Here is a 25784-nt window from a genome sequence, read left to right as displayed (position 1 = left end):
GATCTCCTCAGTATCACAATTTAAATAATTAGCTCCACCTAATTAGATCTTTTAAGATGTGTCAGCAAGTAATGACTATACCCATGTCACATATAAAGGGACTACACCAGTGGTTCCCAAACTGTGCGCCGCGGCACCCTGGGGTGCCTCGGGACACTTGCTGGGGTGTTTCAGGTTGGTGGTCCAGCACCAAATCAAATTATTTTTGGTCAATGTAATGTAACTATATGGACAAACAGAAGCGCAAACCTGTCCACCACCAGATAACTGAGCCTGATGACAGGTAAGCACAATTTACTTCACTTTACGACATTTTTTTCCAGAATTTCTGAATAACAAACTTTTGGCTTAGGGGTGCCTTGAAAACAATGTTGATACTCTAGGGCGCCGTAATTCAAAAAAGTTTGGGAACCACTGGACTACACTACTGCCCCAACAACCACCCCCACCTTTAAAAAAAAGTTTCTGCAGACGGAAAATGATCCAACTGATAAATGATATACTCACATCTAAAAGGTCTTTAAAGTACTTGCTTCTTTCCCATGGTAAGAACCCTTCATAAGTTGGCTGGTATTGTAATTTTCTACCAGGAACAACACTGTCTTCCCTACTTCTTTCCAAAGTACCTTTATTGCTTCCATCTTTAGACAAACTAAGGGCCTTGATACCCTGCCCAACTATCTTATCAAGTCGAGATTCACTTCTAGAAACAAACTTGTCAGTCTCTTTTGTTTTACTTTCAGTCACATTCTTGTGTATGTCTACTTGGCTGGTCCACTGCTTTTTTACATTTAAGTATTGTTCTGTATCTGAGAATAAGGCACCAAACGGTTCAAGCAGAGCCATTTTTGACAGATTGTAGCCTTTCCAAGTGATGTCACCATTGCTAAGTTGCAGGTCAAGATTTTGAAGGGCCAGTTGTACATTGTCTGGTAGAGAGGACACATTCACATATGGGATGTAAACATTTAAGTGTTCATTCTCAACTGGCCTCTGCTTTTTGAACTTTGGAAAGCGGTCTTCTTCAGGAATGTCCTCAAATAGGATTTCTGCTTCTGGTGTTGGTGTCGTACCTTTTGCATCTCTCGGTCCTTGCACAGGTGGGGTATTGTTGCGTTTCTGGACTTCTGTTGTGTCAACGTCTATGGAAATCTGCATTTTGAACTCCTTGTCATTCTGATCATGAAAAGTGAGGTTGAAATGGACCACAGTAGCATTTATTCCAGGATACATGATGAGGTGGACAGTTTTCCACTTGTTAGCAATAGAAGCGTGACGGATGATTGGGTTATCACTGTAGACGCCTTCCAACGCTTTCTTCGCTATATTAGCAAAGCTAAAGTACGGCAAGCATTCCCCTTTAGGAACAATATAGTGGGTTTGATTTAGGAGTAAGTTTATTTTATACATCTCGCTGAAATGATCTGAAAATATAGAAGAAAAACATGATTAAGTTACATATATTAATGATAACGTTTCTATACAAATAGGCAAAATAATTTACCTACACATTGCTCAGCAGTTGGTAGTTACAGGGAACCTTCTTTATCAATGGCATACCCTCTATTGTAGGGAGATAACTAGGCTAGTTACTAAAGATTTTATAGTTTGTAATAAAGTAGTGTAAAACTTGGCAAAGAACGCTGTAATTATTATATCCGTGCTTGGTTACACCGATTCTTTTATGTAAAACCTTATTTTCTGTTACAAGCAATGGGTGTCACTGTTGCTGTTGTATCATTTTGTTTTTCATTGATTACATCAAAAGAGGTCAGTTTCTGTCTTTAGCATCTTATTCCATCAGTACAATCAAGGCTTGTGTCCCCCGAGAACCTATTTTACTCTACAGCAGCTTCAAAATCCTTTCTGGTGGTCATCACAGGGCATCATGTAAGCTAGAATACGTCTAAGCATAAAATGAGTCATTCTTTTAGTGGAATCCTTAGAATATTGTACAGTGAAATACTTTATCAATGCATTACCTTGTCCGCAATCTCCTGCATCAAACCCACAGTTGAGCACATTGCAAGCCTGGTCACAGAACTTATCGGCAAGCCATGAATTAGCACAACCCTGATTACAATACGATACGCCACTTATTCCAACTCCATGCTGCCAACCTTGTGCGTTTAGACCTGCACCTGCCAGTGCTGGAGCAAATCGTCCAGCTGCCGTGTTTCCTGTGGGGATTTAAAAAATAAATAAAGTTCAGGTAGAAGGCGCAGACAAAATATGGTAATACCGATCAATATATCCATCTACAGAAACATTTCCAGAAATATGGCAATAATAACCTGTTGGGTATTTTAGATGCAATAGAACTCCTACAATAGCCTCAAAGACCAGACAGACATTGTAGCTATAAATACAAGTTAGTCAAGTAACTGACTTCCCTGTGCTTAAGCAGATAGCTAGAGATAGATGAACACTCGATCAGACTAAAGGGACCTATCCATTACCTGACTTTGTGAACAATCCGGCCAACACCAGGAGGTTTTGGTCGCATCGTACAGAAAGTCGTGTAATGGATAGCCAGCAAGGACCAGCGACTTGCCGTCCCTGACTATCTACTGAACATGCCCGTCAACCTGACAACACTCGTCAGGTTCGGCATGTTCAGAGATAGGAGATCGGGCTCCTGCACTGAATGACTTTCAGTGAACGCTGTTCAGTGCAGGCACCGCACCTCGGCGACCTGAAGGTCTGAACACTAGACGTTCAGACTTTCAGGTCGCCTATAGGCGTCTTAAGGAGTATTGGTAATTCCTGAAGTCAATACAAAACAAGGTAAATGATTTAAAATTACCTAGGCAATCTCCTCCATCCCAGTCACATGCAGAATTATTACATGCCTTGTCACAATAACCATCCTTAATCCAAGATCCTGGACATCCCTCTGCACAGTTAGGAACGGGCCATGTCAGGTAAACCTTGTTGCAAAAAAAGTGGTAAAAGTATTTCATTATCTACATTATTTGAAACTATTAAAGTTTGCAAAACTCTCCAACATTTCAGACCTCTCTAACAGTGTTTGCATTATGCAGTTCCTTCAAAAGTACCAATCTTATTACTAACACAGAGCAATTTATCCTACTGTACTCTGCTGAGAGGTGATGCACATACTGCTGCAGAGGTCTGAGCATAGGCTGGGGAAGCAAATTAAGCTTCATCTTCCAGTGTAAAGAGAAGCAGAGAACATGGTGTGACTGATATCATAGATGGGTAAATAAGCTCTAGAATCTGAGCAATATGACCACTAGATGAACCACTTTATGATTGGTCTCTTTCCCTTTACCTTTTGTCCCTTTGAATGGCTATAGAAATCATCGGGCCAGACATATGTTCCAAACATGACATCATCATTCATGTATATGAATTTTTGGGAAAGTCCTGGTATTCGGTGGATGTGGCTTTCAATGGCAGGAGAACTAAAGGTAGGTAAATGACTAGTGTTCAAAAAGATTTCCTGTCAAGAAAAAAAGTGAAAGATTCAGAAACCTAGGAGGTGTTCAGAAAATGCAGACACAAACTTTTCTTTAGGTCTGATGGACAAAAAGAACAAGCTGTATTCCAGGAGTACCAGACATCGAACACTGCACAGTTATGTACCCCCAATAGGGATTAGTGATTGCTTGTGCTCTGATTCTGTAAAATATGCTTTGGGAGACAAATTATTATTATGAAAAAAAATTAAATTAAAAAAAAAAATTGCTTAAAAAGATATCTAACAACCAACTTCATTCTATTCATACCAGCTTGCCTGATGTAGACTGTGGGCAATACAGCTACTGGTCATATAAACTAACCCTCCTTATACACTTAAAATAATATCCTTGTCCCAGCACAGGGAAATGGGAAGCACTTTGCTAGGGGATATCTATTAGCGCTGCATTGGGTTATTCATAAACACAGTTGGCTTGGGTTACTTGAGGACAGGATGGCAGATCTGGTTTAGATTATCTGGCTCAGTGATAAAGTGAACATGTGCAATGACATACAATGTGCAAAGGCCAAACCTATAAACAAGCAATCATAATATCTGTAGAGGTCAGAGAAGAGTTTACACGGCCACACTAAGTCATTCCTGCTTCTGACACTACAACACAGGCACAGCAAACATTTTGCAGATAAGATGGGAGTTTGATGCTTTCATAACACATTATGGGGTGTAGTCATAATGTCGACATTCATAATCCTGGCACCTCAATGTTGACACTGAACATGTTGGCATCTGCAGAATGTCCACATGTTCAAAATGTCAACAAGGGAAATGTCAACATTCTGCAAGGACCGTATGGTTGGAGTTAGGCTGCAGCAGGGGAGGACTAGGAATATACCCACTGCCAGAAGCACCGCTGGATTCACCGGAATTCATCAGGATGTCACCGAAGAGCCACCGTACCAGTTAAGTCATCACTAGACTACCAGGGACGTTTTGTCTTAGAATGTCAACATTTCAGTATCGACGTGATGAATGTCGGCTTGGTCAATGTTGACATGCTGCACAGTTTTGAAAATTTATACTGGGTAAATTACAACTACTGCTCCCATCAGATGCTGTTTTAGTGATTGCCTCAGCACAGTTTTGAAAATTTATACTGGGTAAATTACAACTACTGCTATACTAAGAGCAATTTATCTAAAGGAAGTTAGGAATGTATTGTGAATCTGTGTTGGCCTCCCCCCTTCTCACAAATTGTTTATCTTAGACTTTATTGCATCCCAATTTAGTGTGTGTTAGAGCTTTCGGGGTGGGGTCCCAATCAGTGAGCACAGAGACACGTTTGTAACTTTAGATATTACTGCTCCCACAGGCTGCATAGCCGGTGGCTGCCATAGTCTGTGTTAAGATTCAAAGTGTTCAGATTATAAGTGTAAATACAATTTGATAACTAAGTGGGAGTTACGCCGGAGTTAAACTGGAGGAAAACTGAGGGAAAAGAAACTCAAAACCAGAACACTTTCTGACCAACAACAATCAACTTACTTATGTGAATTAACAAAATCAACATCTTCTGCTGTATGCATATCCAGGAAACTCCTTACTGCACTCACTGCTTTGACACTGCAAGTGCTCCCCTGTCTGTGTACTGCTCTTGTTGATTGATCTTTGTTGATCAGAACACTTCGGACTGGATCAGCTCGGGTACATTGTAATTTTGTCCTCATTCAATTTGTATTGCCTTTGCCAATTGTGTCACATCTATCCACTTTAATCATTTGTTTAAAAACTAATTCCTGCACCCACTACTCACACACTTCTCCTTTATATATCACTTTTGGAGCTGCGCTCATACATTAGCAGCACTGTTCTTTACATGTATTTTTGAAAATTTAACAACTTTAATCCACACTGACTCTATATCTCACAGCCTCCACTCCAGTTTACATCTCAATTATTACCTTGTCCACAGCATGAACACCCTTACTTCACACAACCCCCATATTCTATGTCCACATAATCCTCTACTTTATCCATCCCTCTCTTCCCCCTCCTGTTTCCTCCACTTGCTGTTCTTCCTTTTTTTCTCTCATCAGTCTGCTTCCAACCCTCTGCTTCTTTCCCCCACTTTTCCTGTCCCTCCACTCTCAACCACCTCCAACCATGGTCTTGTTACCCCACTACTAAGCCCCATTCCCTCCTCGTTCTGTCTGTCACCTCCAGGGCTGCCAAGAGAAATTCTGGGCCCGGGTACTGCAACATCTTGTGGGACCACATCATGTATGGCTGCACCCATTTGTGAGTGGATCTAGCATGTGAGATGCACCCACTCACAGGAGCATGGCATAGCACCCAGCAGCTGGAACTAAAGTAGTCACTACTGTATTAGGATGGCGGGACAGTCCCATAATAGCTGCATTTCTTGTCAGGCTGTATATAGATGCTAAAATGTAACACACAAATTAAAGTGCTTCTACTTTACTTTGTACATCTCTCATGTAAATAACACAAACAATCTATTTTCTATCATAGAGATAGATGTATGAAGGACTTAATTTTTACATAACATCAGGTCGTCTTATACACACACATTCCGCAGCACATATCCTAACCCACTGCTCCATGCTCCTTCTTCACTATCTACCCCTCTGTGTCGCCCCTGTCTGTCTGCCCTTCCCCTTTAGAATGTAAGCTCTAATGAGCAGGGCCCTCATCCCTCACGTGCTTCTCCTCCCCCTAGTTATAGTATAATTTACTCCTAACTCCCCACAATGGCACCTAACACCTGGTTGCTCATGTCCTGCTGCTTGTGTTTTCCAGCTGAGTTTATAACCTTGTCCTGCATTGTTTTGTATTACTATTAACTGTTTTTCTTGTGTGCTCATTTATGTACTGTGTAAGGCGCTGCGGAACCTTTGTGGCGCCATATAAATAAAGGATAATAATAATAATGTCGAAATTATGACCATGTGAACAAAAACAACCCACACTTCTCATTACAATAAAAGCAGCATGAAATACATGGTATTATTTTAAAACAATCTTTCCTATAATGATAGATGCCAGCAAAAAACAGTTACACAACAGAGAACAAAGTGATAAAAGAAAGCGTCTTACTTCGTGGGTTACAATGGTGACACGTGGATTATCCAGGTTCAGCCAGGACGGTATCTGGCCATTTGTTACAATGAAAACATGACGCACCCATGGAGCATGTTTCTCAATAGATCTCAAGGAATAGCGCAATTCCTCATTATCCTCAAAACGACTGGCTGAAATGTCCTCATCCTGCTTTAGCTTTAAAGACAAAAAGGTAGTGTTAATAGGAGAAGGCAAGATAAGGCTAAAGTTAGTGTTCAGTACAAATAAAATAAATGAAAGTGGTGTTGCTGTTAAATACACACACTGCCTGAAAAAAAAAAAAAAACAAAGACATTCACTATTATTATTATCCTTTATTTATATGGCGCCACAAGTGTTCCGCAGCGCCTTACAAAGTACATATAGAAATAATTTGACAACTGACTTACAGTACAAAATAGGACAAGGACATGAGGGGTCATTCAGACCCACTCACGAGCGGCAGTACGCTCGCAAGTGGGTCGATGTTCCCCACTCCGCATGCGCACGACGGAGGGAGCTCCGTCGTGCGCATGCGCGAGACCCGGCGTGCGACGGGCGTTCCATCGCTCGGGGTCTCGCACCAAAGGGGGCGTGCTGTCGATGTTGATTGACAGCACGCCCCCTTTGGTGGGCGTGCCGGGGGGCGTGCCTGCCAGACGGAGGCGTTCCCATGGGAACGCCTACCGTCTGAAGCCGGCCCCACTGACATCACTAGTGATGTCAGTGGGAGTGATTTTGGCTCTGATAGAGCCAAAATCACTCCAGGCCTTGCGGCTGGGAAACCCGACCGCAGGGTTTCCCTCGCAAGTCCAATGGTCGCGATGGTCAAGACCATCGTGACCATCTTTTTGCACGCTCGTATATGCTGTGGGTGGTGACCCACAGCTATACGAGCGTCCAGGAGGACGCTCCGTTTTAATGGAGAAGGGCCCTGATTCAGAGCGAGCGCTCTGGTCAGAGCGTCCGGCTCTGAATCAGGGCCATGGATAATATACATTGATACATAAGAGACCATAACACCTAGATATGCAACAGAGTGTAAGCAACCAGGTGTTCGGTGCCCTGGTGGGGGGTAAGAAGTAGGTGAAAGTAAAGTAAGGAGAAGCACAAGAGGGTAGATACCCTGCTCGTAAGAGCTTACATTCTAAAGGGGAGGGGCAGACAAACAGGTGTGACACAGATGGGGTAAACTGAGGAAGGAGCATGTTGCAGCAAGTTAGGATGGGAGCTGGAAGGCTTTGATGAAGTAGTGGGTCTTAAGAGCACGTTTGAAGGATTGTAAAGAGGAGGAGAGTTTGATGGGGAGAGGGAGACAGTTCGGGAGCAGCATGGGCAAAATCTTGGAGGCGGGAGTGGGAGGAAGTAATCAGTTGGCATGAGAGGCGGCGTGCATTTGTTGAGCGAAGGGGTGGCCAGGAGAGTAGGGAGATGAGGTAGGAGATGTAAATGGAAGAGGAATGGGTGAGGGCTTTGTAAGCAAGTGTGAGAACCTTGAATTGGGTTCTAAAAGGGAAGGGGAGCCAGTGGAGGGCTTGTAGGCGAGGGGAGGCAGATGTAGAGCATTTGGAGAGGAAGATGAGTCGAGCAGCAGCATTGAAGATAGACTGGAGAGGAGAGATATGGGATTTGGGGAGGCCAGATAGGAGAAGGTTACAGTAGTCCAATCTGGATATGACCAGTGAGTGTATGAGGGTTTTGGTAGCATCCTGGGTGAGAAAGGGTCAAATCTTGCAAATATTTTTGAGATGTACATGTATAGCCAAACTAAATGAGAGATCACCAATCACTGGGTTTTTATTCACACTGAAAAAAAAAGACTTCACACGTTTTCAATTGGACAGATGCCTATATGAGAGGCAGGGTGCTCAGGGAATATTTTCTGCAGCCTGTGATCTTTATGTAGCATGGGTTAGGCAGAATTCCACTGAAACCTTCTTGTACAACATATGTTTACCCCTGGGTTGGATGTTTGCATTGCTTCTTTAATTACACAGGTCTGCAATGAAAAAAGCTTTTTTAACGAATGTATGTGAACTTTATAGATTTTTGGCTTCTGAACACGAAAATGACTCCCAATTTTGCATATCACCTATTTCTGCACAACGTGTATGAAGAAGTCATTTTTTTCATATTCTTTAAAGTAATAAATGTATTCTGCCTACATTTATAAAACATTGTCTTAAATGAATTCAGTCGGTAGTATAGAACTTTGCAATTCAGTTCTAATCATAAAACTTTCCCAGTGCCAGATTAAAGTCCACATGGGCCTGGAGCTGAAATTTACAAAGGGTCTAAAGCCCATACTGTCTAAAAAAACATTGCACACACACAACAACTACAACTACAAGGTGAGCTGGCAAAGTTGGAACCAAATACAACAGATGCAACACAGTTTTGCTCTGTGCCGGCTCATTTTAACCCCTGCCTACCACACACACACTACAGTGAAGAACAAGGTGAACGGTTCCATCAAGACGTTAAAGATGTAGAAAGAAGATACAGGGTCGTTGGTACGTCAGCATGATGGCTGACTACTGCTGGATGATACACAGAGATGACACAGAAAAGCTTATAAGCGACAAAACGAAGTTTGAAGACAAAAATAAAAAAGATTTTCAATAATTATGGTTTTGTTTCTATTATTGTTTGATTTTATTGTTATTTTATTATGCAATTAAGACAAAGACACAGTGATATCATCTACACCTTCATATTTCACAATAAATATGTCAAAAACAATTAAACTTCTTGTTTTTTCTTAAAAATATATGTAACCCCCTTATAGCTAAATGTGATGTGGTAATTTTTTTTAATATACTATTTCTTGATGTACACAGAAGTATAATTAAGAATATAAAAGTATTATTAATGAAAGCTTTCAATACCTTAAATTTCACAGACCTGTGTTATCCACACGGTTGGGTTTCTTATCCAGAACCTCAGGGGTTTTATACTGATGCCACATCAACGTTTTCTATAATATGCAATTAGGGAATGAATGAAGGATTTGCTGCAGAAATTACATGCTTAACTGCTCTAGGGGATTTTTCAAACTAGGATATATCCCCAGAACGCATGTGGCTTCAGTATAAAACCCCTGAGGTTCAGGAAAAGGAACCCAACCATGCCATAAACATGCATCTACTGCATACTTGCCTACTTTTGAAAAAGCATTTCTGGGAGATTGTGAAAGCAGCACCCATGAGAGCGGCGGTAAAGTGGGCGTGTACTGCTACATCTGAGAGGCGTGCCATAAACCTGACTTGCATCCAAATGTAAATAAGCCCCAAAGCAGTTAGTAAGATCTATTTGTTGATGAAAACACACTGATACTTTTCAGAAAATGCATGTAGCCATAGGGATCACTGTGACCAATGCAGGAAATGATACTAAATATTCAATTTGAATGCATATATCTGTTATATATATATATATACACACACACATTATATTATATATATATATATATATATATATATATATATATACATCCGTAACGGGGCAATAAGGGAGAGTGCTACTATTTCAGGGTGGCCACTGACAATCAGGGAGAGTTGGCAAGTATAGTCTACTGTGGAGCATGGATCGTTCAGCATCATGCTCTGGGGCTGCTTCAGCGGGTACAGGGGAACAAACCAATACAGAGGGCATAATGAACATTTCCATATATCAAGATATTTTGGAATGAAACATGCTGGCCTCTGACAGAAAGCTGAAGATGGAGAGAATGACCTTTTAACATAATAATGATCCAAAGCACACATACAAGTCGTCAAGAAATGGATTCAGAAAAGGAAAATCAAAGTCTTGGAATTATCTCGTCAGAGAACATTATCGAAGCCGGATGATTGGCTGAGACAGAATCTGTTGATATTAAAATCTGCACGACACAATTTTGCGAATGGCAACAAGACGACATTTTGCGAATGGCCGCCCAGCGCCATTTTAGCGAATCTCACACATTATAAGTACATACGGCGATGCTATTTTTTAGCGTCTTGCGATTCCCACGCAATAGAACAATGTTAAAAGTAATCATTATATAAATGCATACATTTACTTTTTTCAGAGCACATGCGTATGTATTTGACCGTACCTAGTGATTGTATAATCTGTTTGCGCTAATTGTGTTTAGATCACAGCGTGTAACTATCTGCTTTTTGGTGAATAATATATTTTTGTGCTTTGGAAACACAGTCTGGAAAGCAATTATTTCTTGTGTGACTTATAACGCTAAATAGCGACATTTTGGGTGTATAGATAGGTAGGATTCGATAACATACATCATTCCCTTTGAAAAGAGAGCTGAGGGCAGTGCCAGATTAACAGGGGGGGGGGGGGGCGACAGGGGCAGTCGTTCCTGGGCCCCCATACCCACCGGGATTAAAGTGGGCCGGAACGGAAGACAGAACCAGTTCCGACTCAGTCAGCCCAGCTGGTACCCAGCTCCCTCCACACAGTGGCAGCCGAAGCTCACTCCTGAGCTCCGGCTTCCACAGTGCACTATGGGAGAGTCGTCATGACGTCTCTCCCATAGTTTAGAGGAGCAGCCAGCGGACGCTAGAGCTTAAGGTAAGTATTAGGTTTTTTTTTTTTGTGCGTGTGCAAGCGGCTTCATTATAAGGGGCACTACTGCTCGGAGCATTACTATTGGGTGCACTCCTCAGGGGGCTCTACTATTGGGGGCATTACTATTGGGTGCACTACTCAGGGGGCATTACTAGTAGAGGCATTTATACAGGTGCCACTACTACTGGGGGCACCATTCCTGTGGGCTCTGCAAAAGGGGAACTACCACTGTGGGCACGGTCACTAATGGGGGCACTGCATAAGGGGCACCACTACTGGGGGCATTGCATAAGGGGTACTACTGCTGTGGGCATTGTGTGTTAGGGGCACCACTACTGTGGGCATTGTGTATAAGGGGCACTACTGTGGGCATTGTGTAGAAGGGGCACTACTGTGTGTCATAACATAAATAAGGGGCACTAGTATGTGGTGTAATGTGAATCGGGCACTATGTGCGGTATAATGTGGATAAGATTGTGCAACTGGTGAGTAATATTTCATGTGGGTGTCTATATGTGTGTTTTTTTCTTGTGTGTGCTTGAAGTTTGATTTCTCTGGGGAGACAGTGCTAAATGGGTTATGTCACTCGCTAAATGTCCTCACAATATTTAACAAACAGCACTAAGCTTAGCTAATTGCTATTTGTCAATGTACCGCTTACGAGCGATACAGTCCACCTTGCGCATACCCCTATTTCATCCATATTTAATAGGGGCCCCCACAGACCTTAATCCGGCCCTGGCTGGGGGTATATTTACTAAAGCAAGAGTTTTTAGAAGTGGAGATTTTGCCCATAGCAGCCAATCAGATTCTACTTTTAACTAGCACCTTCTAGAAGTTAATAGCTAGATTCTGATTGGTTGCTATGGGAAACATCTCCACTTCTAAAACTCTTACTTTAGTAAATTTACCCCGTGGTCACAGGAGATCTCTGAGCGACTTGATGGAGCTTATAATACAAATAAAAGGTGCTTTAACAAAGTATTAGGTTAAGGGTTTACAAACTTATCCTGTCAGGTTAAAATAGAGGTTTTTTTATTTTTTTTCAAAGGTCACTGCTTTCGCCTACTAAAAATGTTAACTTGTTTTTTTAATTTGCAATTTGTTATTTGAAAGGTAACATTAATGGTGTGAAAGGGTCTGACAAAATTAATTTGATTTCAGGCTTTAACTGTATAATATCCTCTGCAACTTCAATAAGGGTGCGTAGACTTTTTGTATACACTGTACATATAGGCCCAAATGTAACAGCCTGCAAAAAAGTGGTTTTAGGTTTTAAACTGTTGTTGCTTTAAATCTAGTGTCTAAAAATGTCTAAAAATCGTTTAGATTGCGCTGATGCCTAAAACTCGCAGTATATCACATTTCAGCCATGATGTCTTTCCTGCACAGCCAAACTTCTTCTGAGGGCCGAGAAACAGCACATCTGCCTTGAAATGCCATCAAAGATAGGGTCTGTAATGTGTTGCCATCATTCATCTGGGTTCCTTGTAAAGCTCACTGGGAGGGCTGCTTTTCAAAGTCACCCAATATTTGGGAGTTATGCATTGGGTCTGGCAATAAGCCACTAAAGATTTGGAACATCTATATTAAGAGGTCACCAAAGATCTGGTGGCACTGCATTGTATAGTGTTCTAAAGATTATTGTATGCCATAGGATTCACTGGCATACAAGCACATAACAATACAAAGCGCACTGGTACAATACTCTCTGGTGTCGCTAAGATGCTCTAGATTTTGCGGGTCAATAAGCGTTTCTCTTTGCAGTGTATAGTTATTGTCGTATGTACGGCGCTATTAATGTATGTACGGTGCTGCGGACCACTTGTGGCACCCTATAAATAAAATGTGATAATAATAGTGATCACTAGTATGTGCTCTTAATTGTACAGATGTCACTATAATGCTCTCTGCATTGTCACTAGATTGCAACATTGAAAAATACATTATAGTTCCATATTTAACACATATAGGTGTTCATCTTTATTGTAATCAATGGGTTTAACAATTCAATTGCACCACTAGTATATTAACTATGTATTTCATAAGCAAATGCAAGACAATGCAGGCTATAGATATTGTCAGAACATCTATAAAATGCTACACGTTTACTCCAGTATAACTTGCACTGCACTAAAGCAGTTTGATGAAATGTGACTCATTTTCAACTACATTATTACAGACCTCTATACATACATTAGACCACTAAAGTAAGTCGTCTAAAAGAATTAATGACGGAACAGTGTGGTTAAAATAATAGACCTTTAACCCCATGATAATGATGGGAAAATGGGCCTTCTACCAGAGTATCGCCCCAAAGATACCTAATATGGAGGTAAACAATCTTACAAGATAAATATAGCTAGATTATGGGCTTGTGGAGGTTGGAGTGACATATAAACAAGAGCAAACATTGATCTCATGGAAAGATATTTGCCTTTGACATTATTTAAGAAGGGACACTGGGATGTGTTATTTGCAACAGTGTCTGGAGTTGAATGGCATCTAACTATAAACACCAATATCCACACCCCCAAGGACCTTTAAGTTATATAATAATCATATGAAAGGATAGTATTACACTTATTATATATATTTACCCCACATAGCAAACTGTTCATTTGTCTGAATCCATCATTCACATTTTATCATAAGAAGCATACAACATAAAGTCACGTAAGGGAAAGTTTGGAGGCATTGTTGCTGTGTTAATCATGTAAATAACATGTCGTTATGCATGTGGTCAGATACAAAAGGTGCTGTAGGCACATTTGCCCATTATGTTGTCAAACATTACTAAAGGAAGAGGTCACATTAACTTTGAGAGAGCCTTTATTGTTGGGGTATGCTTGGCAGGAGCTACGATGCTGAAGTGTGTTGCACTGCCCAAAATGTTATAGTAAGCTCTCACAAGCCCTATTCACTCCTTGTTACCATTTACAGTATACTGTATATGGGTAGCATTGCTTGTGCTCTATTTGCTTACAGTGCAGAGCTGTGAAAGGAGCCATCATTCTAGAAACACTATATGATACTACTAACATATATACATAAACCATTAAACATAACCCATGTTCTGCACTCACCCATTAATGACAAAAGCCCTTTGATTGGTAGCACCACTATTCCCATCTAGTACATCCCGCTCTCAGCGCAGAAATGACAGCTCATTTTCACAGGGTCTTTTCTCAGAACACAATTGTTGTGAGAATTTTATGTATCAACCTGATCTTCCGCTCTCACCTATCAGCTACCCCCTAATTAATGTGAAAACCAGTTCACTAAGGTGCTATTTTTTTGTTATCTCCAGAGGGAACTTCACATAACCATAATCAAAATAATACATCTCTACAGATTTGATGGGAGATTATTATCATCATGATGGCAGCCAATTTAGTAAACCGTTTTTCCGATGCTCCCCGATGCAATGATCCCCTGTGGTATGAGGCTAGAGGAAGCATACTACTAACAGTACAACCAGTGAGAAAAGAAAAGTACTATGGAGATCAAGAAATCCAGGAGTACATTAGCAGAAAAAATAAAAATGAATACAAACAATTCACTATAATATTACAATAAAACATAGAAAGGAAGGTAAAACAATAGTATGAATCTGAAACAACGGTTTCTCCACTGTGGAACTGGTCTCAACCAGCAGGTTTAACCTATGTAACCAAGAAAAAATATATAAACTTCATAAAGTTATGTAGCTAGAGGAGAAGTAGGGCTAGTCTGTTGCTCATACATTTCTTCACCTTTGCATTGGAAGCGGAGGTGGAGTCCAAGTCTACTGGCTGACGACTAGAGAACCACTATGGGGCATATTTAATTGCAGGCAAAGCTATTTTCGCAGCCCCAGAGAAGGTCTAGAAAAAATAAAAAATACTGGACACAACCCCCCCCCCCCCAATCGACTAATTAGGCAACTGGAGATTTCAATTAGCCTACATGGTCCAACAATTACGTTGATTATGTTGATTGTTAAAACCAAGAATGACTTCACAATACCCCCAAATTAGCTTTTTCATCATATTTGCACCCCAAATTTAATGAAAGCAGTTATAATAAAAAAATAACTGCTTTACATACATTTAAATAATTTCTAATGGGCCTAAAATGATAACAAAATCACCTTTTTTCCTACTTTTTTTGTTTGTAATAAAAACAAAAAAAAGTTTGCTTTTTATAATTTTTTTACTTACAAAATGCAGAAATCATCTATTTGCTGCATTTTTAAAGAACAATGTTTTTTTCATTGGGACAGTAATAACCATCATTACTAATTACCTAATTTTTTTTTTTTTTTTTTTTTTTTTTTTTTTTAATTTTGTGGGGTACAGGCCATTTTTATTTTTTTAAATTCCTACTGGGTTGACTTCCGGTGGGCGGGGCATCAAGCATGTCTTGCTCCTGCAGAGGATATATACTATCGGGGATAGTCCACGATTTTGAGGGTTCGTAGGATCCTCACACCTGATATTTCTGTTAGCTGGACAGTGGGTGATCCGATTGAGACCTATATTGTCTCTGCAGGATATCTATATCCACAGGAGTCTGGCCACACGAATTGCTGGCCTGAATGACTGCCATATATTTGGCGCGAAAATTCGGCGTGGGGAGAGAGAGCTAATTGTCGGGCTCTTACCCTGCAAACAGCTAATCATACCCTGCAGTACACACTGGTGTTCCATTTACACGGAGTCCTGAACGCGGGGGACCGGGAGTGCTGCGCTTGGAGCTATAGCCATGCTGTTGGAGAGCTGTCGCTGACCGCTGTGACGGCTTCACTGTGATCCCTACAGGATTCCCTTACCTGCTCCCGGCGGTTGGACTGCCGAGTCCTCAACCCTTTGTGGACACCGCTTGAAGTGTGGGAACTGCTGTCTGGAGCCGCTGCTTTGGCTGCGGGGGGTTGCCATTGCTGACTGGAACATATCCTCTGACTGTCCGCCCATCAGCCGAGGAAGCGCGGATCGCAGCGGGGGATAGGACTGCCGGGACCTGAGTCTTTGAAGCGGGGCTGCTGCTCTGGCTGGAGAGGGGATCGCGGCTGACTGAGACCCTGCGTGTATCAGGCTGTCCTTCCGTCTGAGGGGAGCTGTTGTCTGCATGGAGTGAGAGAGCTGGGACCTGCGCCTGACACTGAAGGTTACCGCAGCCGCTGGAGCTCGTTTACTGCGAGGAGCCTGCAGTCAGAAGTGTGGGGCTGGGTTACACAACATTGCGCCGGTGCTGAGAGAAGCCTTGCTCTGTGGGTCCAGCTTGTCCTCAACCTCTAGATGCCATCCACCTGAGAACATTGGAGATTCTGGGAGGAAGGCGGTACTTGGAAGAAGGGTCATAGCCATTTGGACCCTCCAGGAACGAACATTGTTTTGTCTTTCCTCTCTTACCAATATCTCCTAATTACCCCTTTATATTCCCTGAACATTGGTTCCTGCCCTCCTTGTGTGTGATCCCTGCCCTCCCTTGATACCCCTCTTACCAAATCCCCGATACACACCTTTCCTTTACTATATTCCCTGCTTAGCTCTCCTCCGTTTAAAGGTATCCTCCGATAATCCCTCCATACCTGAAGTTACGTTGGGGGAGGTTCATGTTCTGAGTCAGTATTGGCTAAAAAAGGATATGCAAGAACTGCTGTGATATACAAGGAAACAGGTGAAGAGTCTTCAAATAGCAGGACTGTGATATCCTTGCTTGAATTTAACTCAGTCCCTTTGGATTCAATATCTTGACCAGGGAAATATTAAAATTGTATGATAAGACCTTCCAGTGGTCTATTTCTGATGTTTTGTCTCCACCTAGTGGGGTTTTCTCTGAATACAGGCTCTTTGTAAATTACAGGTGGTTTTGTTTTTTTTGTTACAAGAAATGACCCTTGGTTAAAGAGAATATCTTTATTACAAAACAGGCATAATTATTGTGATATTTTATTATTCTGTATTTCTATACACAAAACGATATCTATGGTGTAACAGTTGTATGACATATTGCTCGATTATTGTACCGTAGAATTTTGTTATCGATATTTCTGCAATACTATTACGGTGCTTCTGTTAATTGGAATCTGGGGATATACCCTCAGGAATTAAGTGTTTGGATACGAAGAATATATAAAATGTAATTAAAACACGTAAAGGGTTAAAGAGACGAATTAGACCTACACAGGTACACTCAATTTATTCTTCTAAGTAACTTGGAATAAATAGTAGACGGCCCAGTAAAGCCAGATCTCTTGACCTGCCCAACTTAGGGCATGGACAGATACATAGAGAAGCTACCACCATCAAATAACTCCAACTCATCCTCAGAAACAAACATGGGTAGAACCCGTCAGAAGTCCAATGCATCTGCATCTCCCCCTTCACCTCCGCTACTCTTTACAGATGGCCCCTCAGGGAATCAAGCAGCGGGTACCTCACAACCCATCTCAATTCCCTCATCGGAGGACAATGCTACGGTTACAATCAATATGCTTATGCCCCTGCTAGACAAGAGATTTGAGGATCTCAACACAAGATTGGATGCATCCCTAACTAAGATAGATGCAAACACAGCTAGAATTGTGACAGTAGAACAACGTACCAGTTATTGTGAAGATTCGGTACATGCACTACAAGCAACCATAGACCGTCAATCACAAACGATACAGTCTTTTACTACTAAACTAGATGATGTAGAAGATAGGGATATAAGAAATAATTTAAGGTTCATAGGGATCCCAGAAACTGTAAAAAACCCTCAGTTGATGGATTTCCTTTGCACTCGTATTCCTGAGGCACTGGGGATTGCAGATGAGGCAGCCCCTCCACAGATCGAACGGGCACATAGAATAGGCCTGGAACATTCGGGGTGTGATCCCAGACCCCGGCCTGTTATTGCCAAATTTTTAGATTTCAGGGTGAAGGAAAAATTTCTCATGGCCTATAGAACCACACAATCCCTCATGGTTGATAATATAAGATCTTGATTTTTCAAGATTTTTCGGTGATGGTGTCTCAAAAAAGGCGACAGTTTTCTGATGTATGTAAAATGTTGGTGGAACAAAACAGGAGATTTGCATTGATGTGCCCAGCTAAGTTGAGGATTATGGAAAATGGACGGCCCCTATTCTTTACTGACCCTAAGTTGGCTAAGAATCATGTTTCTAGGAATCCTCCTGACTCCCCCCCCCCCCCCGCGTCCAGATGAAAGAAATGTCTACTTAATTGTTAGAATTCACTTACTGAATCTTAATAGGGTACTTAGTAACTCCTATGGAAGAGTCACTACAATTTCTCATCTAAAACATCCTTATTAGCTTTGTTTTGACCCCAAAGCTCCCTTCTGAACCTATTAGGTTACCTTGCTTATTGGCACAAATAGTACATAACATGGGATAGGAAATAAATGCAAAAAAGTGAGAGGGGGTTCTTTCGATACCCAAATATTCATCCGATCCTGTTGTATTTCTAAAACTCTTATTATATATAAAACCTATTATGGAATAGGATATTATTTCATAGGAGCAAAAGTGGGGAAGAGTTTGCAAAAAAATTAAAATATATAATACATATATATTTATATAAATGTGGTGACAATGAAGTTTGATTTTTTGCCCTATTGGCACTTAGACCTGTGCTATCTCAGTTTGTTCTATTTTCATATATACTGTATTTACTTTGATATGGCTCTAAGCCCCTTTTTTCATTTGTGAAACTGTTTTTTGTTCGTACGGAGCATCACTCCTGCTTTAGGATGGGATCCTCAGAGGAAGTTGGTGGCTCTGTCCCACCATATTGTATTTAAAAAAAAAAGAAAAATTGAACACCATGATTCAGATTTATTTGTTTACTCATTGACTGTAATTGCAACAATGTTTGTACCTTATGTCATTCATTTCTATTTCTTAGTGTGGCTACAGCCTTTTTTAAGAATTTACCTTGTCGGGGGGAGATGCGGCCGTGGGGGGAGGCGCTGAGTGGGACCTCCTATTTTTTTCCCCTTCTTAGTAACCCCTGTTGGACAAAGGCTTCAGTGAGGAAGCGCTTCTTTTTTTACAATAATCCATGTCTAATCAATTAAATAGAGGGGATGGCTTAACTATCCCTCCACACTTTAATTTGGTGTCATGGAATGCGGACGGCCTCATTATCCCTATTAAACGTCGGAAGGTAGTGACTCGCCTGCACCAAGATATCACACTACTACAAGAGACGCACTGGGCACGGGGGGAGCAAGGTACACTAAAGGCAAGATTGATTGGAGAATGCATCACTGCGTCTTATAGATCTAAGTCTAGAGGGGTGGCGATCCTATTTAATAGAAATCTAAATTATTCTATTTTGGATCAGATAATAGACCCAGAGGGTCGCTTTTTGTTGGTGGATTTGTCCATTGAAGGACGTCAGTATACTATAGTTAATCTCTATGCTCCAAATATATCCCCACATCAATTTTTGGCTAAAATCTCTCAGATATTAGCACACAGAACAGTATATGAATGGATTTTAGCGGGTGATTATAATTCGGTGGATGATCCCAGCATTGATAGGTCCCCTTTAGTAAATAGATCTAATACGCCCTCGTGGTACTATATTCAATCTCTCAAGACACTGCACCAGCTGTCTGATCCATGGAGACTTAAGGTGCGTACACACTGGGCGATAAAGTGGACGACTGAACGATAACGATATCGTTATCGTTCAGTCGTCCACTTTATCGTCCATTTTTAACCCCAAAAAGATGAACGATGACGACGACGCGCGTTCCCGCGGGTCGTTCGTCATCATCGTTCATCGGGCTGACATGCAGGCCAACCTGACAATCTCGTCAGGTTGCTGCATGTCAGGGAATGGGGGAGAGAGCCCGGCGCTGAACGATATCGTTAATGATATCGTTCAGCGGCTGTGCTCAATGTCATGAACGACATTGAGCACAGCCTGCTGGGGAAACACTACACGATATCGCTCAGGGAGCATATCGTGTAGTGTGTACCCACCATTATACATGGCTCAGAACATACGTACACACATCTTTCTCGGGCTCACCAATCTTTATCTAGGATTGATTTTTTTTTTAAATTTCAAATTCTTTAATGTCCCAGCTACGCAAGTAGGAGATTCATGAGATTTTAATTTCAGATCACGCCCCAGTGTCGCTGGACTTATGGACGCTTCACAGTCCCCTGCCGATCGCCTATGGCGATTTACAGATTATTTAGTTAAATCGGAATTTAAACAATTTTTAACTACTTCTTGGTCTAACTACCAAGATGATAATATAGATCATTGGCAGGATATTGTCTTGTTTTGGAGCGCTTCTAAGGCAGTGATGCGAGGTCATGTTTTACAATATGTATCCAAACTTAGAAGAGAATCCAAAAAACAATATTTGGATTTACATGCTGCAGTGGCATTAGCATTTAGACAGTATCAAGCTAATCAGTCTGCCCATTACTTGGAAGAATATCTTAATAATAAAAAACTGTTGTATTTTCTATCTGCCCAGACTAGAACCCGCTTAGAGTACTCTAAACAAATGTACTATAAATGGGGTAACAAATCCGGCAAATTACTAGCACTTGTGTCTAAATCACGAACTAAAAAACCTTTTATTACAGAAATCAAAGACCCGTCATCTAATAATACACATGTGAACACCAAAGAGATTCTCTCTCATTTCCAATCATATTTTTCAAATCTTTATCAACCAATAGGGGAGGAGGGAGATTTACAAGAACAACTTCTCTCAGAAGCTCGATTACCTGTATTAACTCAAGACCAACGGGAAACGTTATCAAAGGATATTTCAGAGGCAGAATTAGGCAGTGTTATAACTGGTTTACTCCCACATAAATCGCCTGGACCGGATGGTTTTTCAGGTTCTTATTATAAGCTCCTAAAAGACAGCTTAATACCCACTTTGGTAGAATTATTTAATAAAATACTGCATAACAAGCCAGCCTTTTCTACATTCATGGAGGCCTATACGATACTACTCCCAAAACCGGGCAAAGACCCACTACTAGCGGAATCATATCGCCCGATTTCGCTTTTAAATTCGGATTTTAAACTGCTGGCCAAAATAATGGCCAATAGGCTACAAACTATGATGCCTGACTTGTTAACCCCACATCAAACAGGATTCGTCCAAGGCAGACATTCTGTTAGGGCTATCCGTATGGCATTGGCAGCGGTGCTGGCAAATAAGGGTTGGGAGGGGCCAAGGGGCATGTTACTCTAGACACTCACAAAGCATTTGATTCGGTAGCCTGGCCGCATTTATTTGCAATCCTAGAAAGAAGAGGCTTCGATTCCTTGTTTATTGGACTAATACGAACCTTTTATTCCCAGCCTATTACAACCTTGCTAATTAACGGAGTTCGAGGGGATCCAATTAGAATGCACAGAGGAACACGGGGTGTCCCCTCTCCCCGTTATTGTTCAATTTATGTACTGACCCTTTGTTTAGAATCCTTCAGAATTGGTCGGAGTTCCGAGGAATCAAGGTGGGGGCAACAGAGATTAAACTATCTGCTTTTGCGGACGACCTATTACTTAATATAAATGATCCTGTAAACTCTCTGGGGAAAATATTGTCTAAACTCTCGGAAAAATATCGGGACATGTGGTAAATTTATCCAAGTCGGTGGGCCTCTATCTCCATCTCAACATACAAGTTCCTCGTTGGGGTTCTCAATTACCATTGCGTTGGGCCAAAACGAGTTTTGACTACTTGGGAATTCAACTTCCTAAATGTCCAGCTGAGCTGTATAGGCTTAATTTCTCAAAAGCAATTATACAAATAACTAAAGAACTGGAGGGTTGGAAACACCTTTGTTTGTCCTACATAGGTAGGGCCAATCTTATTAAGATGGTGACGTTCCCGAGGCTGTTATACTTGTTTCAGGCGCTTCCCCTTCTTTTAACGCAAAAAGACATACGCTTATTAAATTCTCTTTTTAGAAACTTTATCTGGAAATCTAAACGCCCAAGAATTGGGCTGATTAAATTACAGCAAACAAAAGCGAACGGGGGTAGAAGCTTTCCTCATATCCTAAATTATAACCATGCCGCAATATTAAGATGCCTCCGTGATTGGATCCATGATCAAGATCTTTATGCAAACTCCTCGACTAAGGGTCAATTTTTAGAAGACTGTCATTTGGTGAGCTTTCTGCACATGCATGATGCAGAGATTCCAACCCATATCCGAGAGAACCCTCTCTTATGGTCCACGCGAAAAGTGTGGCATATCATTCGTCACCGTGGCCAGTTAAATCCTTACAAATCTATATTTTTGCCTTTTATGTGAAACCCAGAATTCCAGGGGGGTAGGGAAGTATTTCCTTTCACTAAACTTCATAAAGAAGGACTGGCTACTATAGGTATTTTTCTTAATATACCATTGAAACGCTCACTTAACTATGAAGAGGCGTCAGAAAGGTTTCCCTCATTTCGTATCCATCTCCTTGCTTTTATGCAGGCTAAGCACTATGTGGCTTCAGTCATTAAATGTTTCTCGGATTTGGATTGGGAAAACACATTTGATACTATGCTACACTCGGAACTGGCCACAAAAAAGGCGTTATCAATACATTATTCCTTTTTAAGACAACCCATTCAACATGAGGTGGTGCGTACTGGGATGAACAGGTAGGTGCAGGTGATTCCTTCACCATCATGCGAAATTCTTAACAAAGCTCTTCTCTTATCCCGCAATTTACTCCCAGCTATTCAATACCAGGAAATGTTCCTGAATATTTTTCATAAGACATACTTCTCCCCATATAGGCAATACTTGGCGGGTATGATCTCTTCGGCCTCTTGTCCTCGCTGTCAGTCCACCACTGCCAACTTGTACCATTATTTTTGGTCTTGTACTCTTTTGAGAACCTTTTGGCTTCAAGTAAGGAAACACGCCCTTGAACACCTGGTGAATTATGTACCATTCACTGATGTGTGGGCCCTGTTTGGGATACTTTCGGAAGGTCAGCGAGTGGCGAATGGTTGTAAGAGACTTCTGCTCATTGTTAGTGCGGTGGCTCGTAAGACAATACTCCAGACATGGATTGAAACTTCTCCACCTACACTGCATCTTTTTAAAGAAAAGCTCTTTCATGTATTTAATATGGACTGGATTGAGACGGTAGTAGAGAAGGAAGCTCGAGTGGGAATTTTTTTTTAACTTGGGAGAGTTATATAGAAATTCTGACCTCAGCACAGAGACATAGAATTCATGAATCATTCAAATTTACCCAATGGTATTGTCAACAAATAATATCTGGGGATCCTCCAATTAGGTTAGATTTTTAGGGAATTATGCTTTGTCCACTTAGACCTCCCCTTTCCCTGTCTCCCAGTGTCCTCCCCTCCTTGGCGTTCTGTCCACACGGCCGCTTTCTTCTCAAACATAGATGGTTACATTGTTATATATATCCTTAAACTGACAGATAAGAGTACAACAGATATTGTTGCTTTATATTTGGTAACATTCTGGTCTAAATGGAGGCCTATTTGTTTTACTGGAAAATGTGTGTATTTATATATTCGTTTTTTGTCTCCTATTATACACAAATTGTATAAATAGACACAAGCATAAAATTAAAATTGCTGTAACTGTTCATTTTATTCATCGATCAGATGTTATTGTATCAATTACATTATGTATGTGTTGACTTCATGGTGTTTCAATAAGGAAAAAACAAATGTAAAAAACATATATATATATATACTTGGTTTTGGCTGAAATTTTTTTTTCTTGGATACCTCCACCGGTATCAGGAGTGCGCATACTAGCGATAATAGAAAATTGGTTGCGATACCTGCAAATTTGTTTTGTGTGGAAAACCTTGCGGCCAAGTGAATATGCCCCTTTATGGGCAAAATTTAAACACGTAAAAAATTCACCATGCGGGGCCAAGGCAATGTACCGGTCAATGGTAAAGTGATTTCTTCTGAAACGTCCAGAATCAATAGTAGAGCAGATATGACAAAATGATTAAGGTCTGCAAATGTTCAGGAAGTCCCACTAAGCGAAGATTATTGCGGCATGAATCAGTCTCTGCAAATCGTCCCCTTTGTTTTCTGCAAGGAAACAACTTGCTGCTTGAAGGTATAAATATCTTGCACATGTTCACAAATACTCATCTCATTTCTATAACTTGTTCACTTACTAGATTAGCACATTTTTCAACCGCTGTGCCACGAGTAGTTCTCAGGTGTGCTGCCGGTGACGCACCCGCCAGTGTGCATAAGCCGCCGCCAGTTTTTTTTTAAGGCTTCATGCCTTTCTGGGGTGCTCAGAGGCGGCCCAGAACATGACCTATGAAGATGTGGCGGCGTGACATCAAAGGTCACACACGCCGCACCGCTGTCCCTCCTGCCCACAGTGCAACTTCCACCCGAGGGACAGGGACAACAACTGTGATACTGAAAGGTAGGCATCAACAAAATTTTTTTTTTTTCTGTGAGTGTTTCTGCTGGAGGGGGGCACTGTTATTGTGTTTTTTCTATTTCTGTGGCAACCATTGTGATTGGGTTTCTTCTGTGTGGGCCACGGTTATTGTGTTATTTTCTGTAGGGGCCATTGTGATTGCATTTCTTCTGTGGCGGCCACTGGTATTGTTTTTTTCTGTGGGGGCCATTGTGATGGGGCTATTGTGATTTTATTTCTACTAATTTTAACAGAAATAGTAACAAACATGTTAAATATGCAGATATTTGCTATAATACAGACATTCCTCACTTAACAACCAAGTTCCGTTCCTACGACAAGGTCGTTAAACAAATTGGTCACTAAACGAGGATCCATATATACTTAGTACCATAATAATTTTTATTTATTCTGAATAAAAAAAAGTCTAAAGGAAAGTCAACCTTGAAACTGTAACTTTGCATAACTCTTACATACTTGTACAGTACAATTAAAGTTATTAAAAAAAAAAGACATTCAGAATAAAATTTTAGTCATTGTAGAAGTTTACAAGGCCACAATCACTTGTACCATTCTGGAGTGAAGGAAAGGAGGAAACCCTGCAGTGTTACAAAATATCAATGTCTGTGTACAGGTGCAGCCAAATCAAAGAAAGGCAAACCTCTCAGGAAATGTTGCCAGGTATTATAGCAAGGCACCTTACCCTGGGTAATGCTGAATGCATCAGTACAACCACAGTCCCTCAAAGCCAGCACTGGAGAACTGCGGAGCCAGAGTTAGGCGTTCACACTTGCGATTGAAGCAGGACAGGGCCACAGTGGCCTATCAGCTAGTATATCGGAGCTGTAGCATGACACAAAAGGGTTCAGATGCGAACCTCCTTGTGCTCTACACTGTCATGAGGCGATCATAGAATGGCAGGGAGACCGAAGTAAGCACCTATGGTGTGCGTTAAAACCCCAGTAAAAGCGTGTGCTCAATGGCACGGTTTACTCACTGTCTGGCTCCCAAGCCATGCCCCTTGGAATGATTTTTAATAATAATCAGTTTCAGCTTTGATTCTATTATAGCCATTTCTTTAATGAGCAGTTCTGTGATTACTTGCTCAGGAAATGGACATATTCCACAACCTTTGAAACAGGATAAGGGTGCCGTACAGGTCACAGATTTTACATTTACAGTATGTACCCATAATGATTTAGGGTTTGTTCACTTTTAATGCAATTTTCAT

General features: G+C 41.2%; 1 protein-coding gene across 2 annotated transcripts in view; it reads right to left on the bottom strand.

The window, feature by feature from the left end:
- Positions 1-25784, bottom strand: part of GNPTAB (N-acetylglucosamine-1-phosphate transferase subunits alpha and beta) — an 87259-nt gene that overhangs the window by 22317 nt on the left and 39158 nt on the right. For both annotated transcript variants that reach the window (XM_088467837.1, XM_088467838.1), the window contains exons 9-13: positions 6560-6739; positions 3296-3466; positions 2807-2930; positions 1983-2180; positions 508-1424 (exon numbers count right to left, since the gene is read on the bottom strand). In XM_088467837.1, the coding sequence (XP_088323963.1) occupies positions 508-1424; positions 1983-2180; positions 2807-2930; positions 3296-3466; positions 6560-6739 (1590 nt within the window). The remainder of the gene's footprint in view (positions 1-507; positions 1425-1982; positions 2181-2806; positions 2931-3295; positions 3467-6559; positions 6740-25784) is intronic.

The sequence above is a fragment of the Taudactylus pleione genome, unplaced genomic scaffold, assembly GCF_031769625.1.
Source record: "Taudactylus pleione unplaced genomic scaffold, aTauple2 ptg000077l, whole genome shotgun sequence".
NCBI lineage: Eukaryota > Metazoa > Chordata > Amphibia > Anura > Myobatrachidae > Taudactylus > Taudactylus pleione.
The sequence above is the reverse complement of the archived record's forward strand: the minus strand, read 5'-3'. Positions and strand labels throughout refer to the sequence as shown.